Genomic DNA, 23,536 nt, shown 5'->3' on the forward strand with positions numbered 1-23,536 from the left:
TTTCAATACTTGCCATTTATTTATTTGCATATAATAGAATACATACTGATTTTGTAAAAAGTGATTATCTTAATGTATGCCATTTGGGATTACCTGTGGCTCTGCCATCTTCCATTATCAGAGATAAGTGAAAATTGGCTACACTTTTTTTTTGTTTTGTTTTTTGAGACGGAGTCTTGCTCTGTTGCCTAGGCTGTAGTGCAGTGGTACAAACTCAGCTCACTGCAACCTCTGCTTCCAAGCAATTCCCTTGCCTCAGCCTCCTGAGTAGCTGGGATTACAGGTGTACGTCATCACAGCCAGCTAATTTTTGTATTTTTGGTAGAGATGGGGTTTCACCATGTTGGCCAGGCTGATCTCAAACTCTTGACCTCAAGTGATCCACCCACCTCAGCCTCCCAAAGTGCTGGGATTACAAGTGTGAGCTACTGCACCCGGCCTTGGCTACACTTTACAGATTTCTTTCACAGCTGGTATTTCAGTTTTGTGGAACCTTAGAACTGGGTGGTTATTTGTGCTTCTCTTAAGCGTATTCTTTCTTTGGAGATGAAATTTGCGTAATATAAAATTAGCCCTTTAAAAGCAAACAATTCAGTGACTATTGGTACATTCAAAATGTTGAGCAACTTCTACCTCTAGTTTCAAAAAGTTTTTATCACCCCTAAAGGAAACCCATACCCATTAAGCAGTTTTGCTTTAGCCTCTCCACCCCTCCTCCTCTGACAACCACCAGTCTGCATTTTGTCTCAATTGATCTGCCTATTCTGGACATTTCATATAAATGGAATCATGCAGTGTGTGACCTCTTGTCTCTGGTTTCTTTCACTTAACGTAATGTTTTCGAGTTTCATTTACGTTGTAGGATGTGTCAGAACTGTATTCCTTTTTATGATTGGATAATACTTCATTGTGTGTATATACCCCAGTTTATCCGTTTATCACTCAATGGACATTTGAGTTGTTTTCATCTTTAGGTTATTTTCAGTATTGCTGCTGTGAACATGTATGTACATGTATTTGTTTGAATACCAGTTTTTCAGTTCTTTTGGGTGTACACCTAGGAGCAGAATTACTGGGTTATATAGTAACCCTATGTTTAACTTTTTGAGGAACTGCCGAACTGTTTTTCATAGTAACTGAATCATTTTACATTCCCAGTGTATGAAGGTTTCACTTTCTTTGCATTTTCTCTAACATCTAAGTGTTTTCTTGTCAGTAAGATGAGCAGGATTATCTTACGTATAATACATAATTGAGGAAATACATAAAATATTTTGTGAACAAAAAGCTGATAAACAGGTGCTACTGTCTGGGATGATATGGTTCAGACCCTCATTTTTCAGTTGTGGGAATAGGTGTCAGAGGCTGTGACTTACCTAAGCCATAAGAAACAAAATAAGCAATAAAACCTAAGATGTTTTATCGCCACTTAGAGGTTACCTCAAAGGTCCTCCAGGATGGACATCATAATTTTGCGAGAAGCAGTTAGTGGTACAGAAAATAAAAACAGCCATTTATGAGACATACAGGAGCACACTGTCTTTGAGAGTAAGGTAGTACTTCCTGTGACCTTTAGTACACTCAGTAGTAAGGAATAATTAGCCCTAGATGGAGCACTGCTCCGGACTTACAAATCATAAAGGGCAAATCATTAAAAAAGATTTCTAAAATCTTTTTTACTACCTGATTTAATGATTTACTATAAAGCTACAGTAATCAGAATAGCCTGGTATTGGCATAGGGTTGGATAAATTCATCAGTGGAAGAGAATAGTATATCCATATATAAGTGGTCATCTGATTTCTGACAAAGGTGCAAAGGTAATTCAAAGGAGAAAGGATAGTCTTTTCAACCAGAGGTACCATAAAAACAATTGGATATTCATATACAAAAAAAAACAAAAAGTTTTGATTCATACCCTGCACTATGAACAGAAATTAACTCAAACTGGCTGGGCACGGTGGCTCATGCCTATAATCCCAGCATTTTGGGAGGCTGAGGCAGGAGGAGCACTTAAGCCCAGGAGTTCGAGACCAGTCTGGGCAATGTAGTGACATTTCGTCTCTATTACATTAAAAAAAACGTAGAAAACCTAAAGTATAAAACTTCTAGAAGGAAATAGGAGAATATCTTTGTGACCTTGGGATAGATTTCTTAGATATTACGCTATAGAAAAACAAACTGATATGTTGGACTTCAAAATTTAAAACTGCTGTTCTTTAGAAAACACTGTTAAAAGAATGAGGTGACAAATCACAGACTGAGAGGAAATGTTTACAAAGCATATATTTGATGAAAGATTTGTATTCATTTGAAGAAAGATTTGTCTTTATTACATCAAGAACTCTCAGAACTCAATAAGAGCCTTTCCTTTTGGTGGTGCACAGCAGCAATATGGTGAAAATTTCTAAGAAGAGGAAGTTTGATAGCATCTTCAGAAATAAACTGAGCGAGTTCTTCACTCAGAAACTTGCAGAAGGTGACTACTCTGGAGCTGAGGTCCAAGTTATACCAGCTGGGATAGAAATCACTACCTTAGCATCCAGGATGCAGAGTGTTCTTGGTGAAAAGAACCACTTTATCTGTGAATTGGCTGAGGTAGTTCAGAAGAGGTTTGGCTTCCCTGAGGTCAGGTAAAGCTTTGTGCTGAAAAGGTGGCCTGAAAGAATTCTCTATGCCATTGCCCAGACAGAGTCTGTGCTATAAACTACTATTAGGTTTTCTGTGGGGAGAGCCTTCGGTAGTGTGCTGTGCTGTGGAGAGTGGGGCAAGGGCTACGAGGTCATGGTGTCAGGGAAACTTAAGGACAGAGAACTGAATCCATGAACTTTGAGTATGATCTAATGATCCACAGCAGGGACTCTATTAGCTACTATGTTGATACCATCATCCCATATGCTTCTCAGACAGGGTGTGCTGGGCATCAGAGTGAAGATCATGTGTCCTGGGACCAAGTGGTAAGATTGGCCTTAAGAATCCCCTGCCTGACCACGTGAGCACTGTGTATCCTAAAGATGAGATACTATTCACTGTGCCTGTCTCAGGACAGATGGTTAGGAAGCCATGTTCTACCCAGCCCCAACTGAATAATAGGGTCTCCTTGGCAGCTGGTTCTGGAGTCTGGATGTTGCCTTGTAAAGACCTTTAATAAAATATTTTAAGATGACAAAATACAACAACAAAAACCCTTACTAATACAACAAACAACCAAATTAAGAATTGGCCAAAAGATTTGAACAGACATTTTATCGAAGATGATTATACAGATGACAAATAAGCACATGAAAAAATACTCAATATCATTAATTATTAGGGAAATGCAATTAAAACCATAATAAGATACTACTACAGATCTATTAGAATGGCTGAAATATAAAATACCGGCCATACCAAATGTTGGTGAGGATGTGGAGGAACTGTTGATGGGAATGTTAAATGGAACCACCATTTTGGAAAACAGCTTGGCTGTTCCTTAAAAAGCTAAGCATACACCTACATATGACCCAATAATTCCACTCCTAGGAGACAGGAGAACATAAATTGATATAAATACCTTGTACATGAATGTTTATAGCAGCTGTATTTATGATATCCAGAAGCTGGAAACAACCCAGTGTCCATTAATAGGTAACTAGATAAATTGGGATATATCCATGCAATGGACTACTACTCAGCAATAGAAATGAATGAACAATTGATACAACTAAAAGTGTAGTTAAATCTGAAAATAATTATGCTGAGTGAAAGAAACCAGAACAAAAAAAGGTACATATTGTATGATTTTATATGATTTTATTTATGTAAACTCTATATAATATATATGCAAGCTAATCTATAGTGACAGCAGATCAGCAGTTGCTTAAAGAGAGGGGCAAAAAGGTGTGGGAGGAAGGATTACGAAGGTGCATGAAGAGATTCTGGAGGTGATAGATATGTCCACTGTCGATTGTGGTGATAGTTCACAGGTGCATACTTATGTCAGAATTGACCAATTGTATACTTGAAATATTGGGCCGTTTACTGTATGATGATTATGTCTCTGAGCAGCTGCACAGAACTTTGTGCAGAGCCTAGAGCATCACTGTGAGGCTGGGTTAGGGATTTAAAAATGTGCCCATGTTCTTTCAGTCTCTGGCAGTGATGAACAGGTATACACAATGGGTTTGGGTTTTAGGGCATGAAAAAACTATGCTAAAATGAAATACTGTTTCAGGACTTGAAAAATGCCACTATTTTTTGTAGAGTATTATACTATATCTGAAATATTCTGTTCCCATATATAAATAATATAAAAAAGCAAGGCTTCCTGTAGTGTATCACATTGTCAAATAGGTCAAGCTTCAGTGCAAATGCTTTGAAATAGGTACAGTAATTCCTGGCTGATTGTTTTTGTTTTCCAAATGAATATGCTCAGGTAAAGGTGATGGTTGACTCAGGAGACCGGAAGCGAGCCATCAGTTCTGTGTGCAGCTACATTGTTTATCAGTGTAGTCGGCCAGCTCCTCTTCACTCCAGGGATCTGCACTCCATGATAGTGGCAGCTTTTCAGTGTCTCTGTGTCTGGCTGACAGAGCACCCTGATATGCTTGATGAAAAGGTGAATTTATTTTATTTTAAACCATTAAGTAAAAACAATGTATGCTAGCAAAGTGCCTTTTGAAAGAGAATTTCTAAATTTAAATACAGTATTGCACACTTTAAACTGAAAATACATGTTAGATATAATGGAGCACTTGTCCTTTTGGGTACAACTTGAAAACTGTCATTTTGCTTATATTTGGTTGCAGATTAACTCATAGAGAAATTCTTTAGAAAGATGGGACCTTGACTAATTTATCTGAACTATCAAGACTGTTCTTTCTTGAAAGGATGGTAGCCTGGATATAGCTAGTAGGCACTTTGGTCACCCTTCACCAAACAAAGAAGGGCAGTTGATTGCCAGGCTGCAAACCTAGAGCACAGCTTGTCCATAAAGGTTGCTTCTATCAAAAATGTTACTTCATACTCATTTCTTCACTCTCAAGTGGGCGCAGGTAACTAGTCTGCGTTCTCTACCATTGTTTCATGTAATGTCTTCCTTATAGGCAAGCAGGTGTTATAAGGAATTCACAGCACAAATAAAAGGAGAGATCATTGGATATTTATAGAAACCTTTATGTAGTTTAAGAAATAATACTGTTGATTAAATCTTAGTCATTTTCATCATGGCTTCTGAAGTTACAGTACCAGAAATTATCTAAAAATGTCAATGACAAGATTTCCTTTGGATATTATACCATGTCTTAAACCAGCTCACGTTTCACTGAATTTCTGTTTCATCTCTTTGTGCTTTGATTTACAGTCTTTGGTAATTTTACAAGAAAATTGAATTGAATTTACTTATCTAACTCTCTAAACACCCAAATTGAGTTCTTTAAAGAGAAATCAAGGGACAGGGGTGTAAAGTTTATGATATTACTATGAAGTTAATATATACTCATTAAAGAAATTAGCAAGAAACTGGAAGCCCTTCCACCAAAATGCATCTACTGTTAGCATTTTGATGGATTTCCTTGTCTTCTCATGAGAAAGGTATGTTACAAAAATGGATCTGCCTTTTCTGCTTTTAGGACTGCCTTAAGGAAGTACTGGAGATTGTGGAACTGGGTATCTCAGGAAGTAAGTCCAAGAACAGCGAGCAAGAGGTCAAGTACAAAGGAGATAAGGAGCCAAACCCTGCATCTATGAGGGTAAAGGATGCTGCTGAAGCCACCCTAACATGGTATGGAAGTGACTGCATAGGGATTGTGCCTAGGAATTAGATGGGGTTAGCAGTGATCCACATTGTTTCATTTCCTTCCCAGTTGTTCAGCTTTATGTGATGCAGCCCCTTTAGGGTACTTTTTCTCCAGAAATAAAATGGAAAGAAAATCTGTATGTTTTTTTTTTTTTTACCAGTTTTTTAGACCAAAAGAAACTAGGAACTTGGGGTTGAGAGTTTGAGTCCTTCTTTTTCTATACTGTTTGATGTTAATTCAAGTTGTAGTGTGTTACAGCTAGCAAGGATCTTGGAGAGACTTATTACACACCCTCACTTCAGTAGCTAAGTCCAGAGATGATGTCTGTCTTTCTGTGGTTACACTATGAGCTCTGCTTTCCAGCTCAGTGGTCTGTGTTCTCTGCTATACCATTTGTATTACATAGTATAGGTTAATTCAACCAAGATTTATGAACTCTCTGAAGAACTGAGAATAGAATCATAAAGATAAATCTGATTTATTCACCACTACCTTTACCACCTTGTCTGCTAGGGAAGATGAAATATGAACACAAATAACTATAATATTTGGTGGAAAATAAGTGCTCCAAGAGAAGGGATATAAATAAAATGCTGGGGAGTTGGAAGGAGGAAATGAATACTTCCAGATAAGGGGAAGTCAAAGTAACATTCTTAGTGAAAATGACATTGAACCTGACTGTGAGAGGATGGGTCAAGTTTGAGCTGCAAGCCAGATTATAGGGTTGGTAAGAAGGCACCAAGACTGCTGTGTTGAGCATTTTGGTGTAGTGAAGGGGTAAAGACAGTTTGGTACCTTGAAAAAGAGTAGCAGAGAAAGTTGAGAGAGTTTGTGTTTGGCTTGTAAGTGAGCATAGGGGAAACAGGGAAGGAAGGCAGCCTAGGCACGTTTGTGGACTGAATGGAACAGGTACTGGAGATTAGGTGGAACCATAGTACACATGGAAAGATGGGGCTTATGAAAGGACATGTGCAGATGAAGCCTCAGAAAATGTAAAAGCAGCAAAGAGGAGTATCAAGTCTCTGGGCTTGCTCATTTTGGTCTTAGTATAAAGTGGCAGGCAAAACCACTTGAAAATTTGTGTGTAAGTCCATCCTTACCAAGATCCCAGCAGCTTCTGTGTTCGGTGACCGGTTGCTTACTTGGGACACGCACAATCAAGTTGGATTTGTTTCTGTTCCTGTGGGCTTAAGTCATTCAGTAAATTTTTAGAAGAGTGCTTCCTGTCGTTTAGTCCTGCTCACTATGCAAATGTTGAACTTTCAGTGACTTTATGGAGGTTTGGCTAATACCTAGAAAATAAAAAGTATATATGTGAATAAAGCTACTGAAGCATGTGCTTATGCTGATGATGAGTACTAGAAGTAATCTAAGTTCAGAGAGAAGACCGTGTGTGGGCCAGAGTAGCCTTAAACGTGTCATAGGGTCTTAAGCAACTGCTGATCTGTTGTGCAGTGGCTCATGCCTGTAATCCCAGCATTTTGGGAGGCTGAGGCTGGTGGATCATGAGGTCAAGAGATCGAGACCATCTTGGCCAACATGGTGAAACCCTGTCTCTACTAAAAATACAAAAATTAGCTGGGCGTGGTGGCGCTCACCTGTAGTCCCAGCTACTTAGGAGGCTGAGGCGGGAGAATCACTTGAACCCAGGACGCAGAGGTTGCAGTGAGCCGAGATTGCGCCACTTCACTCCATCCTGGAAACAGAGCAAGACTTCGTCTAAAAAAAAAGTTTCATAGAACTAACTAAAACTTGATGTGTGCCTTGAAAAGTAAGAAGGATATGGAGAGAAAGGAGAGGGCATTTTTCACTAGAAACTCTTTATTATACAAAAATAAGTTTGCTCCATCCTAGCCTGGATGGGGTTTTTATGAGAGCATGACTGGCCATGAGGATTGGATATGTGCTCAGGGTGAGTAGAGTCTTAGGATGCTTCTTCTCAACCTTGCCAGTAAGCTAGATGGCTCATCTGTTTCTCTTCAGTTGTCTTGTCTCTGCTGGCAACTCTGCAAATGGTATCTCCAGTTTTCAGTCTAAACTGACTTCGTGAAACATGTCCCAAACCAGATTTCTCTGTTCTCTCACAATTGCTGCTTTATTTTAGTATCATTGCTGTTTGCCGGTTATGTAAACACAGAACTTTGGCTGTTTCTCTAATTTATCTCTCTGTCATTCCCCATGTAAAGCCAGTGGCTGAGTTCAACAGACTTTATTTTTGTAAAGTATTTCCTCCATCCCCTCCAACCTGGATAGCATCCTAGTCCAGGCCCTCCTCACTTCTTGTCCGATTGCCCCATTTTCAGTCTCTTAGCCCTTCTTGTTCATCTTGTATTCTATTGAAAAACTCATCATCCCTAAGTATAATTTTGATCCTGCTGCTTGAATGATTGAAAACCTTGAGTAGATCTGTTTCCTGCCTTGTTGTCTAAACTCCTTTTTCTGGTTTTCAAGGGCACCATCTGATCTTTTCCACCACTGCTTTGCAGCTTGTTCCTTCTGCCATTGTCAGGCCTGACAGACCACTGTGGCTGTGAACTGGCCATGCTTATACCTACTTATGCTCTTCCCCTGGGTTTCAGGACCTCTCTTTTCTCCCTTTGGCTACATCTTCCACTATTTAGTGCCTAGAGCAAATCTAGCTACCTCCATGGGGCCTTTGGTTTTTCTGCTTCTGAAGATGACTCTTTTCTGCACTTCTGTGCTCATTCTGTCTGACCCTACCGCACAGCAAGGAATTCTATACTGTCATGATTGTACCTGGTTACATGTGTTGCATGCTAGTGTTGTCTTCCTGGTCTGGGTAGAGAGCACATTTGCCTCTTTTGCCAACGCAGTGCTGAGCACATAGTAGAAAATTATGGAGTACAGATTAGCTGGTTAGGTTTTTTTTCCCCTGTGTGTACTAATATAAATTCAGAATTAGGGCTCTTGGAAGTCATTTCAACAGCCCTTTTGCCTGTCACCTTTAAGACATATTTAACAAATTATTTAGCCTCTAATACGGGGATTTTCTAACCCTCGAGGTTGCCCATTTCATTTTAATTGTTAAAAACTTGAAACTTTACATTGAACTAAAATCTCTCCCACTTCTATGCATTGGTTCTCATTCATACTTTTGATCGTTAAATCCTTTTTGTCCAGGCAGTAGCAGTATCCAAAAGCAGTGCTCGTGTTCTCTCTGGTTCATTTCTGCCATTACTTTCAGTTTTTCTTTTTTTAATATTACAAAGATTCAAGTCTCTTTATCATCCTGGTTATTCTCAACTGGCATAGATTTGACTCTTCACTTCTTACAGGTGGTTTACAGAGTATAATGCTCTTATTATTATTTTTTTTTTTCTTGAGGCTGGAGTGCAATGGCATGATCTTGGCTCACTGCAACTGCCGCCTCCCGGGTTCAAGCTATTCTCCTGCCTCAGCCTTCCGAGTACCTGGGACTGCAGGCACGTGCCAGCATGCCTGGCTAATTTTTGTATTTTTAGTAGACGGGGTTTCACCATTTTGGCCAAGCTGGTCTCGAACTCCTGACCTCAGGTGATCCGCCTGCCTCAGCCTTCTGAAGTGCTGGGATCACAGGTGAGAGCCACTGTGGCCAGCCATATTTTTTTTAAAGAAATAGAGACGAGGTCTCCTTGTGTTGCCCAGGCTGGTCTCAAACTCCTGAGCTCAAGCAGACCTCTTGCCTCAGCCTCCCAAAGTGCTGGGATTACAGGTGTGAGCCACCCAAACCCGGCTGAGTACAATGTTCTAGATGTGATTTTATGATCTTTAAACTCTGTATAATATTATGTTTTCATTAAAATGTATTCAGACTGCATTGCATTTTTGAGAACTTGGTGATTTGCATTAAATCAACTAAAATTCTTGAGTTGGTTTTTTTTTCACACGTTTACCTTTCATCTGTTTTTCTCATCCTGTACTTATTTGGGAGTGTTTGAATGCAATGCACAGAACTTTACATTTAAACTTGAGATTTCTTCATCTAAGATTTACCTCATTATTTTTAATCTTTTAAGATTCTTTTGGATCTCAACTCTTACTATGGTATATTATCTCTGCAACTCAGCTTTTGGTCAGCTGCACATTTAATGAGCATATCCTGTGTATTCTAAATACATTAATAAAAATATTGAATAGATAGACTCACAAGGCACATTGTCAGAGGATTTCCTTCAGGTCCACAGAGATTTTTAAATCTGTCTACAAGTTCATGTATTGTATGAAATAACATTTCATATAATGTGAAATGGGAATAATAATGGTATATTGGAATAATAGTGGTACCTATCTCATAGAATTGTTATATTATGTGAATTGTGATGTTATTATATCACATAACAATCCTGTGAGATAGGTACCATTATTCCCATTTTATAATGAAGAAAGGTTATCTTCATAAGAAAAAAGACTATCTTGCACAGAAAGAATCTTACAATTAAAACAAAGATTTTATCTTGTGGTTCTAATATCACCTGACCCTTCATATGCATCTCATTTGGAAAACCGACTCTCAACTCTCAACTTGAATGGCCTCTCCTCTTTCACTCTAAAGCTTGAACCCAAAGATATCTAACAATGGAAAGCAACATTGCTCAACAGATTTTTTTTTTCTCCATTTCCTTTCTCTCTAAAGGAAGACTGTGTAAGAATTACAGGGACCAGGAGAACTTGGCATTAAGTTCAGGCCTCTCATTGTTTGCAGAAAATAGGAGAAACACCAGGAGATCAATAATGAGAAAATATGGCTTTGGTTTTCTGAAATGGGACAGAGATGTTGTCACAAAGCATATGGAATATCAGTTTGTTGTGTTCTATGCACGATTCTAAGATATCAAATAGGTTGTTGGTAAGGTCACTGAGATCACATTATACCAGCCTAACTGTATTTTCTTTTCTGGATATTGACCAGACTGGAAAGGCAGATAAATGTCTCTGAAATAAAGACATACAAATATGCATCTGGGGTAATCTTTTAATCTTGGAGGGGAGAGTCTGGACAGCATGCCATGGCATTCACCACAAAGAGTAAATCTGACCTGTCAAGAAGCATGGCTGTGGTCAATTAAAATTCAGAAGAGTGGAAGGACACATTGATGCACGAGGTAAACTGAAGATTTTGCTTTGGGAATTAACTGTTATCTTTTCCATTCTCCATAGCATTATGCAGTTGCTTGGCGCATTTCCTTCACCTAGTGGTCCTGCCTCTCCTTGTAGTCTTGTGAATGAGACCACTTTGATTAAATACTCCAGGCTGCCAACCATAAACAAGCATAGTTTCCGGTACTTTGTCTTGGATAACAGTGTCATCCTGGCAATGCTGGAACAACCTCTTGGAAATGAGCAGAGTAAGTTTTAGTACTTTGAGCCTTCTCTACTTCTGAATCAGTATTACCAGTACCACGAAGCTGTTTCTAGGTTCAGGGAAGGATAGACTACAGATTCTAAGCAGATCAAAAAGACTTCTAGGTGTGGGACAATAGCACCTGAAAAATAGGGAGCCAAAAAATAGAATCTACGTATTAAGTAGAGTCTTTTAAAGGCTCTTTATATACATCTGAACTAGCTCTGTAGTTTTCTAAAAGGTGGAATTTTAGTGGGATACATTGTTTTATCTTTGTCACTTTTTCTTCCCCCTTGAACTTTGGATCCTGCCCCTCTGCTCCCCTGCCTCTCATTCCTCATGTTCTGTATCAGTTGTTGGTGCTACTTAACACAGGCTAGAAACTTGAGGAGTTATCTTTACTTGCTCCTTCCTGTTACTCCCTTATATAATTCGTTTCTAAGTTTCCATCTCCAAGTGCAGGACCTTATTATTTCTCACCTAAATTATCAGTTGTTACCTACCTACTCTGATTTCCCCAACCCCCAAGCCCCTTGTCAGTTCAAACATATGTTTACCCTACTCCTATCCTACTTGCTGCCATCATAGTATTCATCCTCAACTACAAATGACCATGCCAGTGCCCTACTGAAAACCCTTCAGTGATTTTCCATTAACACAACATGCACGGTTTTCCTCCTTTCCCTCCGCCTCAGTTATAAGCCATCTCACAGTATGTGATTATCACTGCGACCCAAACTATTCACAAGTACATTTTTTTTTTCTGATGGTAATTGGCATCAGCCAGTATGTAAAAGAAGCATATACTCAGAGGGGAAGGAAAGTGAAAGTTACAGAATTTGTGGGTATAAAGTGACCCAAGGAATCACCTGGTGTACACTTTCCTTAGTTATGAGGGAAAAAGCTCAGGCTCATCGAGGGTATATGACTTGCCCAGGGTTACTTGGGACTAAAACCCACATTTTCTAAACCCTATATTGTTGCTTTCTATTACTTTTGTCACATAGTGATAGAATTTGCTGAGTGATTAAAGATTTGCCTTTTTCCCTTTTGTAAAGGTGAACAGAGTCCTGTGCCAATTTTGTTGATTATATGAGTAGGAGCTCATAAATCCATAAAGTGAAAGTGAGACATTTCCCTGTAGTTTGAGATGAAAGAATACCATCATAAATTTCCATTGTGTTATGGTGAGATACCGTGTCATTAATATGAAAAAGAATGATGCCTTTTATTATTGCCTAACTCCAGAAGTGCTGCTCCCAAGTCTTTTCTACAGGCATCTCATCCTTCTCTACCCTATACCTGGAGTTTGCTTGGCTTTCTTTCCTAGCCTGTGCCTGTTCGTGATTCCTCCAGCCTCCTACTCCCAAGCCATCTGCTGAGGAGTCTGCAAAATCCCAGTGTCCCCTTCAGACTTCCTGGCCTTTTTCTAGCTTTTTAAAGACTCTTCTACTTTCATTTCAAATAATTTCATTGCACAGGAAGTTTACCAAAAATATAAGCAATTGGAATTGTGTAGATTTACAAGGACATTTTAATAGTTTATAATAAGAAGAAATTATAGAGAAGTTTGAAAGTGTTTGACTCCCACACCTGAGACAGAAGAATAAAAAGAAGGATCTGGGTCACTCAGGAAGTCCATCCTGAGTTTTTTTTTACCCCCACTGCACCCCTGAACTTCTGCTGAGATGGAGCAGTGCCTGCCTGTGGTGGGCAGTGGTACACAAAGGCATGAGTAAATATAACACTAACACTGCAAACACCCAGTCTGTCTTTCTGCACTTAAGTTGCTCCCAACATTGGAAGGTTAGGAGTATTTAGTGTTTCCCGCAAATGTGTACATGTACCACTGGAGATATGTGAGATGATCTTAGTTGATACATTAGTGAACATTATGTATTTTTAAGCATGTGCTTTAAAATTATATAATTAACATGCCAAAATTCATGATTTTCCATTTAGAAAAATGATGCACAAGAGTGGTTGATACAAAGTAGTAGTGTTTAGAGTACATGGGTATGGCAGAAACCACAGAGGTGGTACACAAAGGATCAAAGCTTAGGAAGCACTGTTGGACCTTTGATTATGAGAAGCTCTGCAGTTGATATCAAGTTTATTTCAAATGGTTGTTGTCTGAAATTAAAACTTTTATATACACATTTTATTCTAGATGATTTTTTCCCCTCTGTCACTGTGCTGGTCCGGGGGATGTCTGGAAGACTTGCTTGGGCGCAACAGCTTTGTCTTTTACCCAGAGGAGCAAAAGCAAATCAGAAGGTATTCATCAGAAGTTACAGGGAAGTGTGTGTGTGTTTTGTAATTTAAAAGTTAGATGCCATTCCAACAAAAACCACAGATCAAATAAATATTTTTGATCCCTAGCCAGATTCTCTGTCAGTAGGTTCATAACAGGACCATCTAGTAACCTAGAATTCCAGATCTACTCAATTATTCTTTAAAGACATCTTCAAGGCAGGTATCTTTTCAAAAAGCCTTCCAGGTGATTGTGACATCTACTTAGGAATAATTGCTGTCTGGACAATGGCCTCAGTTTTTTTCCATGTAATTTTACATATAATAAAAGTTAGATATATACCATACATGAAAATTTTGGTGAGACCTTTGATGTGTCCAGCAACGGGACTTAGTTTCACATTACCTTCTATGATTTGTTCTTATATAATAATTGGTAATATGTTGGATATTTATTATTTTTTTTTTAAAGAGACAGGGTCTTGTTCTGTTGCCCAGGCTGGAGTGCAGTGGTATGATCATAGCTCACTGCATCCTTGAAGTCCTGGGCTCCAGTGATCCTCTTGCCTCAGCCTCAGGAGTAGCTGAGACTGTAGGTACATGCCATGGCACCCAGCTCATTTTAAAAAGTTTTTGTGTAGGTAGGATCTTGCTTTGTTGCCAGGCTTGTCCCAAACTCCTGTCTTCAAGTGATCTTCCCACCTCAGCTTCCCAAAGTGTTAGGATTACAGATGTGAGCCACCACACCCAGCCTTATTTAAAAAAAAAAAAAAATATATATATATATATATATATATATATATATATATATATGTGCATGCTATGTATAATTTAATGAAATCTTTTCGGGTGCATAGTTTATTTGCTTTATTACATTTGTAACTGTGTGAATAATACTTGAAAAGTTGGGAATATAATGAAGAAATTTTAAATCACCTGTACTCACTATCCAGAGGAATATAACCACTGCTAATATTTTAGTGGATTTCCTTCCCATTTTTTTCTTTTCATACACAATAACACTTGAATAGAATTTGAGTCATTTTGTATACTGCTCTTTTCACTTATAACATTGTAAGCTTTTACTTCTGCTACTAAAAATTAAAAATATGACTTAATATTTCACCAGCATTTGAGAGACACCACAAAATTGGAGCATGTGCCTAAAACCATTTAATATCCTAGATGTCTCTGTTAGATGTGTTTACCACCCAGTGAGGAGCACTCTTCTATTTTCTCTTGGGGGTGTTGTGCAGATCACATTCTGTCAGCAACTTTGTAAGCTAGTAAGTTAGCACTGAAAACTGAAGAGGAAGAGAACCAGGAGAGGAGCTAAAATTTGTTCAGGGTTCATCGTGTACCCATATACATATTAAAAGCATGGATTTGGAGCTATGAAGACCTAGATTTGCTGCCCATACTCTCTTAAACCATACTAAGGTTCTTGTTGAAATCACTTTGTAGAGATGCCCAGTGAGACCAGACTTGTACTTTATTATATGGAATGATGTGAGAGCCCCTCAGGAAGAAAGTTTGAATCTTAAAGCTCCAAAATGCTTTACCCACTGGATTACCACTGAATATGGGAGATTCAGATCTGTTGCAGTAGAAGTCCACAGCCTATTTTTCAGTCATGAGAGCTATGATAAGTCGATGAATATTTTTAGAAAAATAGAATATACAGGGGCATAGGCTGCTTACCTTTCCTGTTACCTGTAGCATTTGCAGATTCTCAGTGAGTTTTTGTGACATGTAATCCTAGGGAAACACAGGCATCTAAGAGACCAGGGAAATACATGTCATTATGGATGGGTCTTAGATCCTGTGTAATAAACATAATATCACTTGTTTTAACAGCTTTTTGTGCCTGAACCTCGCCCAGTTCCTAAAAATGATGTTGGATTTAAATATTCTGTGAAACATCGGCCATTTCCTGAAGAGGTGGACAAGATTCCTTTTGTGAAAGCAGATCTCAGCATTCCAGATTTGCATGAAATAGTTACTGAAGAAGTAAGTACGTTATTTTTAGCTGTTGTTAAGGGGATGAATAGAAATATTCTTAAATGACTTCCATGGTCAAGACAATGCCTTTAGTGTTGTTGATTCTTAAGATGACAAGGGTCTCTGTCATCCAGGAGGTTATCATGTTTCAGACAAATACAGATTGTGGCTGATCAAAAGGAACTGCACATCTCTTAGATAGAGGTGTGACTGGGCTGCCTGGCTGTTCATGGTAGGTTTCAGTAAAGTAGTGACATGATCAGACTCTGGTAGTATAGTTATTTGGAGAAGGAAGACCAGTTCAGAGACGATTATGACAATTCAAGTCCTTATAAGAAAGGAAGGACTATTTCACTGATACGGAAGTTTAATATATAAAATGTATTGTGGAGGTAGATCCGAGCAGTCTTGAATTGATGAGGGAAGGAAAAGAGCCAAAGAATTTTAGATTTTGAGCTTGAGTGACAAAGAGATATCAGTGCCATTTGCAGAAATATAGACATTAGGAAGAAGGATAGTTTTGGGAAGATGGGAAAAATTTATTTGGCTTTAGATTAATTTAGAGAGTCAATTAGATAATTGGCCTCTTAGGTCAGGGGAGAAGAATTTTAAGAAGTCGAGGACAGAGGTATGTCAGGACATGAGATAATAGAAGAGCAGGAATGGAGGAAGGGCTACACTCTCCAGTGCCGGAGAGATCAGGGAGAAGAAGGAATAGAAGAAGTACCCTGGATTTTGGCATGAAATTGTAGGTGACCTTTGAGAACAAGTGTGTATAGTAGGAAGCAGAGTTCAAAGGACTGGGGAGTGAATGTATTGAGGGACAGGCAGTGAATAGAAACTACACTGTTAACAGTAAAGGGAAGGGTAATAATGGGTGTTAATATAGCTTGAGGAAATGGCCTCATTAAGGAAAGAAAGGCTAGTTTTTTATTTTTTATTTTTGAGATAGTTTCGATGTTGTTGCCTAGGCTGGAGTGTACTTGTGCGTTTTTTGACTCACTGCAACCTCTGCCTCCCAGGTTTAAGCAATTCTTCTGCCTCAGCTTCTTGAGTGGCTGGGATTACAGGCGCCCGCCACCACACCCAGCTAATTTTTATATTTTTAATAGAGATGGAGTTTCACCATGTTGGCCAGGCTGGTCTCCCAACTTCTGACCTGAGGTGATCCGCCCGCCTTGGCCTCCCAAAGTGCTGAGATTACAGGCGTGAGCCGTCACACCTGGCCAGAAAAGGCTAGTTTTTAATATTTTTTTACATTCAAGGATGAGAATATTATGAACATGCTTATAGCTTGAAAGGAAGGAACCAGTAGAGAGGGTTCTGGCTAACACTGTAAGATGGGCAGTGGGACTTACAAGTAATAGAGGCAGTAGGGTCAAGTCTAGTCTAGAAAAAGGATACTTCTAAGACAGAAGGAGAGAGTAGGTGAAGGTTCAGAGACATTTAGAGAGGAAAGGAGGGTAATTGAAGAAGCTTATGAAAATTGTAATTCTGGTTCTTGGTAGTGTAATAGGGGATCCAAGACAATTCTTAAGAATTACCAGGCAGTCCAACTGAGGTTAAGTATCATTGTCTATAGTGAAGTTACTTAACTCATTCTGCTGACTTTCTTCAAAAGTCCTTGGGATCTGTGAGCATAAGTAAAGAATTTAGTGTGGAGATTCACAGATATGGACGTTTGGAAGGAGACGGTTCAACACAGCCATTTAATGTGCTTAAGGAGAGGGTATTTAGCTGTTAGATATGGGGGACTTTGGCTTAGATGGGAAGCAGATGAAGCCAGAAGGATGCTAATGGGGTGGGAAAGCAGGGGGAGAGGTTGAGTGCGCCATAGTGACGGTAGAACACTAGCTTAGGGAGGGAAGGGATAGGAGCCGCACAAGGGCACTTATGACTGGAGAATGAATTTCAGACTTACAGCCCTGGAAAGCAGAGCACAGCTCAGGTTCAAGTTTGTTTTCATGGATGGCCAAAGTTCGGAAGGTTAAGGAGCTTGTAGAATTCTGAGCCAGGTTGTTAGAAGGATCATCACTCATCAGGGGATGGAATTTTAAACAAGGATTGATCCAAAGGAAAAGAGGAAAGGTGGGAGGAGTCTCTAAGAGTACAATCATGTCATCTATACAGATGAGGATTTCAAAACAGAGAGAGCACGTCAGGGTGAATGAAGATGGACAGTGATCTGGAAGGGAGGGGTGGGAGCAACAACTCTGCCCCTGCCCCGTTTCTTGCCTGTTTGAAGGGGACCAGAGACTGAATGTTTTCATTTACAGTGAAGACATGAAGGAGCAATTGTTGATGGTATAGAGAAGTTCTTTTGGCATTTGTTTTAACCTTGAACCATGTTTGCTTAATTGTATACTCTATATTGAACTGAATCACAATATTCATCACTGAAAATTATCTTCATTTTCTTTGTTGCTTGTACCTTTATTTTTATTTTAAAATTAAGATTGACTTAGGTGCAGTGGGGCTCATGCCTGTAATCTTAGCACTTTGGGAGCCTAAGGCAGGAGGATCACTTGAGCCCAGGAGTTCAAGACCAGCTTGGTCAACAGAGAGAGACCCCTGTCTCAAAAATAAAAAAAAATTAAGATTGGCCTTGTTAGTTTGATATAGTTTCAAAAAATGAAACATCTGGTTTATTTCAGTTAGAAGAGAGACATGAAAAATTAAGGAGTGGCATGGCCCAGCAGATTGCTTATGAAATACACCTTGAGCAACAGAGTGAGGAGGAATTGCAGAAGAGAAGTTTTCCAGACCCAGTTACGGATTGCAAGCCACCGCCTCCTGCCCAGGAATTTCAAACAGCCCGCCTTTTCCTCTCACACTTTGGATTTTTGTCATTAGAAGCATTGAAGGTAATTTTCATGAACTTTTATGAATAAATATATTCATAAGTTAACATTCAGCTGACAGGAGCTAAAATATTTTTATGAGGATAGAAGCAAATTAAAAAAAAAAAACTGGTTAAAATTTTACCCTGCATGCAAATAAATGAAACTCTGTGCTACTGTAGGTTATAGTTTGTGCTACAGGATAGGTCACCCCATGAATGCATTCAGAGTTCTTCTATCTGCGGGGACTACTTTGATAATATATCTAACTCTGAATTTTCCTAGACAATGCAGGACCCATATTATACAGATAAATGAAATCTATACGTAATTAGAAAAAGAATGTTAAAAATCTTCCCTTAGTAAGTGTTATTACTGAAAATATAAGCTGCAATTAACTTTGCTCTTTCATGCCACATTTAAAAAGGAATGAAGTTAATACTGTAGTATTTGTAAGCCAAGCACTTCTTACGTTGTCCAATTTGTGAGATCAAACTATCTGGCTTTATGTCCTGGAATCACTGCTTGCCAGCTAGGTGGTCTTTGGTGAGTTAGTTACCTTGTCCTAGTTCCTCATCATCTATAAAGTGAGGATGATAAAAGTATTCATCTCATTGATCATGTGAAGATTAAATGTGTTAACTTGTGGAAGATACTTGGTATAGTATTTAGCACAAAGTAAGCCAGGCTATAATATTGCCATTATTCTTAATTCCATTAGCCTTAAAACAATTTTACAGCCAGGTGCGGTGGCTCATGCCTATAATCCAGCACTTTGGGAGGCCAAGGCAGGACGATCACTTGAAACCAGGAGTTCGAGACCAGCCTGGGCAACATAGCGAGATCCCATCTCTACAAAAAATTGTTTTTAAAAATTAGTTGTGTGTGGTGGCGTGCCTATAGTCCTAATTTCTCAGGGGTCTGAGGCAAGAGGATCGCTTGAGCCCAAGAGTTCCAGGTTACAATGAGTTATGATCACTCCACTCCACTCCAGTGTGGTTGACAGAGTGAGACCCTATCTCTTGGAAAACAAAAAGAATTACAAGACAAGGGATGCTATTCCTGTTTTATGGATGTGGACATAGAGGCTCAAAAATGTGAAATAACTTGTTTGAAGGTGGACTTGGAGTTTATTCTAAGTCCTATTTGTTTTGAAAAGTACAACTGAAGATTGCCAAGCAAGAAGTTGCTTATTCTGTAAGTTGTCCCATGCCCTTACTCCCTAGGAACTACCTGGTTACAGGCCATTTAACTTTGTAGGAAAGTAGGGAGACATTGCTGTTTGATTTCATATTTCAGCATGTAGAGGGAAAATAATTTTTCACTGTTGAAAATTGAGTTTGATGCAGCATATGAACATAAAAACTTAAAAGAGCAGAGAGAGGAAAATTATAAGAACTATAGTGGTAAATATGGAAGGCAAAGAAAAGAGATGCAGCCTGCAAATGATTAGAGATATTTCTAGTGGAGAAAATTGAATAGAGTAGAAGCAGTAAATAAAAATATACTAAAAGAAAATTACTGCTTCCTACGGACTGCAGGGAGACAAGAAAGGCCCTAATAGCCTTGTCTCTGAGATTATAGTTTTCCACTCCTGTTACCTATTCTAGTTGAAACTTTTAAGCTTTTAAGGAAGTAATTCTCATGCTTTCTCATCTGCATGAGAACATAGGAAAAAGAAAGTTACCTGGTTTATTTTATGAACCTTAGCATATTTCTATTAACTTAAACCTGATAGCTCATTCATACAAAACTACAAACCAATCTTACTTATGAATATATGTACAAAAGAATTAAAGGGAATGCTAAGCAAACTGAATTCTGAATTAATAGCATGTTAAGTGAATTGTCTACCATGATCAAGTAAGGTTTATGTCAGGAACTCAACAACTAATTATTGGGAAATATTAATAAAGCTATTAAGAAAATAATTTGTTCCCATTAGCAGGTTAGTCAATGAAATAGTAAGTTAGTATTTACTAGAAAATATATTCTGATTTTTTTAAAATACAAACTAAGCACTGCTAGTGTAGGTTCTTACTTTAAAAGATTTCTCTAAATGACAACACAGGAGTAAACCAGAGGAATCTTTTGTTAAAATCAGAGGTAAAGGTTATCCACCTTGATGACTATTTAACAATGAGAATTTATTAGCCAATGCAGTTTTTTAAACTTTCTAGTTTTAAATAATTATAGATTAGCAGGAAATTGCAAAATAAAGATATGACAACCTTCCCATGATGATAAATTCTTATATAATGACACGACAGTACAGTATCAAAATGAGGAAAGTCAATGAAATGTTAAACTAAGAGGTAAAAATCATTGGAAATTAGAAGGCAGTTTGTAGGTAATATGACTTCTAATTAGACAACTATTAGAAAATCAATAAAATATTTAAAATAAATGAGAGTTAAGATTGCCATACAAAAAAGTACAAAAATTAATGATTATCTCTATGATATTCACTTAAAAATACAATGCAAAAATGCCCCATTTACAGCTGTAATACTGACAAAAGTTACCTTAACAAACTATGTACAAGACCTAGAGGAAGAAACTATTAAAAATTATTAAGAGATACAAAATATGTGTATGTTATATTCCTGGATTAGAAGATCATACAGAAGAACAAGTTGAGGAAATACCTTATTTTAAAAAAAAAAGAATGAGGACATTCTGGCCTATAAGGTGTATTGCAACATGCTTGAGGTCCACAATTCCTTATCCATGATTTCAAAGTAAAAGCTGAAAACTGGAAAATTTTGTATATGTTTGTAGTAAATTCACTTAGTGGCAAAGTTGGACCTAAACTGACATGAGGCTATATTTGTAATCTTATGTCACTTAGTGTGAATACACTTCTGTTTGACTGCAGAAATATTAATGTCTTTTATAGAATATTTCCCTAAACCTTGCTAGGAATGTTATATAATTGACTAGAAGACTAGGCTCACAATTCTTGCCAGTGTGAAAGACAATCATTCTTGCTTTCTCTGGAGGATACTTTCCTAAAAGACACTGTGGTTAGCAAAACCTTGTTTGGCAAGATCAAGATCCCAAAGAAGATAGGGGTTTAAGAGGAAAACAAAACAAAAATGCATTTTTGAAAAATTGTAGCCTTAATTGTTTTAGAGAAGATTTAGGTTTTCAGAACAATTGGCAGAAAAGGTAGAGCTGTCATACACCTTCCCCACAGCCCAGTTTCCCCTGTTACCAACATCTTGCATTGATGTGATATATTTGTTATGATTGATGAACCTATATTGGTGCATTGCTAACTGAAGTTGGTGATTTACAATAGGGTTCACTCTGTGCTGTACAGGTTTCTGGGGTTTGACAAGTGTGTAATGACATGTGTCCATCATTACAGTGTTATACAAATAGTTTTACTGCCCTAAAAATCCACTTTACTCCACCTATTCATCCCTCCCTCCTCACTCCCCACTCAACCCCTATCAGCCACTGGTCTTTGTACCATTTCTCTATAGTTGTACCTTTTTCAGAATGTCATATATTTGGAATCATACAGTATGTAGTCCTGTCACACTGGCTTTTTTCACTTTTATCAATATGCATTTAAGGTTCCTTCATATGTCTTTTTGACTCAATGGTTTATTTCTTTTTATTGCTGAATAGTACTCCATTGTATGGATGTACCACAGTTGATTTATCCATTCACCTTTTGAAAAACATCTTGGTTGCTTCTACATTTTGGTTATTATGAATAAAACTGCTATAAACATTTGTGTGCATGCTTTTGTGTGGATGTATGTGGAAAAATACTAAGGTGTGCAGTTACTGCATTGCATGGTAAGCCTATGTTTGGCTTTGTAAGAAACTGCCAAACTGTCTTCCAAAGTAGCTATACCATTTCACATTCCACCAGTAATGAATGAGAAAAAAGGTATGTTAAAAGTAAGTTCTGGAAAGCACAATATTATAGAGAAAACAGGATTCAAATTTGTATACACAATATAATCTCAGTTGTCTTTAATTTTAAAAAAGGCAAATAAAAGAACTAAAAGGAAATACGTTAAATAATTTCTTGAAGATTATGATTGTGTTTATTCCTACCATTCTATATTTTTTAATTTAATTTTTATTAAACCATGAGCAAGTACTGTTTTTATAATTATAATGATGAAAATAGGTAGTAATTGCTCCTTTTTACTTTTGGTGGCAGGAACCTCCAAATAGTCGTCTACCTCCTCACCTTATTGCACTTGATTCCACGATACCTGGATTTTTTGATGACATTGGGTATCTGGATCTCTTGCCGTGTCGTCCTTTTGACACAGTTTTTATTTTCTATATGAAGCCAGGTCAGAAAACGAACCAAGAGGTAAGAGTTATGGAATTATTTTTTGGTAATTTTTTGTGCTATAAATACACATCTAAAGAAAATAAATGAGGCAAAATTAATATGGAGAGTTTATTTGAGCCAAAATTGAGGACTGCAGCCTGGGAAATGCTGGAGAGTGCTTCCAAGAACAAAGGAGAGGCTCACGTGTTTAAAGATAAAAAGGATGAGTCAGTAGAGCAGAACAAAAGTTGTTTTTTAGGAATTCTCATTGGTTTACAGAAATAACATTGATTAGTGAGTGGATAAAAATTATTGAACTGTAAGGTATGAGCTATGATGTCAAGCACCATTAGATTAGTTTATGAACTATTGGTGGCAACACTCAATCTGAGTTCATAGTAGCAGGCAGCTTTGAAATGATTACTTAGCTTAAGCGGGAGTGAGATATGACTGCTATCAAATTTCAGTGCCTTTATGGGCGTGATAATTTGAGGGAGACTCAGATTTCTTAAAAAGTTTCATTCTCATATACAAAATTTTACATGGTATGCATTTGTCATTGTTAAGAAGTATTTTGTTCTCGATGCCTAAAGACTTGTTATGAACCAGTCTGAAAACAGAATTAATAAAAACCATGTTAGGAGTCTTGAGTCTTTTGGCCCTTAAGGAATGTGATTTAGATAGGAGCTTTATCATGTCTTTCTTCCCCTTAAGGAATTCAGATTTATAAGACAAAAGAAACTGAAATAAAGAAGGTTAGTCATAAAAAAGTTAAAGTAAGGCTCAAGAACAAAACAACAACAAATATTTATTGAACATCTTCCCTGTGGCTTCGCATGCCAGAATACAGAAGTTAGTAATAGTTTCCCTTTTGAGAAGCAGCTCACCTTCCTAGTAATTTCACAGGCAAATCATTTCAGTTGAGGAATGCAGTGTGCAGTGAGGGAAATAACACCTGAAATAAAGGATAAAAACAGAAGGACTGGCCAGGCGCAGTAGCCCACACCTGTAATCCCAG

General features: G+C 38.0%; 1 protein-coding gene across 6 annotated transcripts in view; it reads left to right on the forward strand.

Moving 5' to 3' along the window:
- The window catches only part of RALGAPB (Ral GTPase activating protein non-catalytic subunit beta), a 90,207-nt gene that overhangs the window by 46,107 nt on the left and 20,564 nt on the right, over positions 1-23,536 (forward strand). For all 6 annotated transcript variants that reach the window (XM_012455026.3, XM_064382432.1, XM_012455027.3 and 3 more), the window contains 7 exons: positions 4,415-4,597; positions 5,610-5,761; positions 10,935-11,122; positions 13,289-13,395; positions 15,229-15,381; positions 18,027-18,236; positions 22,399-22,557. In XM_012455026.3, the coding sequence (XP_012310449.2) occupies positions 4,415-4,597; positions 5,610-5,761; positions 10,935-11,122; positions 13,289-13,395; positions 15,229-15,381; positions 18,027-18,236; positions 22,399-22,557 (1,152 nt within the window). The remainder of the gene's footprint in view (positions 1-4,414; positions 4,598-5,609; positions 5,762-10,934; positions 11,123-13,288; positions 13,396-15,228; positions 15,382-18,026; positions 18,237-22,398; positions 22,558-23,536) is intronic.

This window comes from Aotus nancymaae, unplaced genomic scaffold, assembly GCF_030222135.1.
Source record: "Aotus nancymaae isolate 86718 unplaced genomic scaffold, 86718_ANA_hifiasm-v0.15.2.pri h1tg000029l, whole genome shotgun sequence".
NCBI classification, from domain to species: domain Eukaryota; kingdom Metazoa; phylum Chordata; class Mammalia; order Primates; family Aotidae; genus Aotus; species Aotus nancymaae.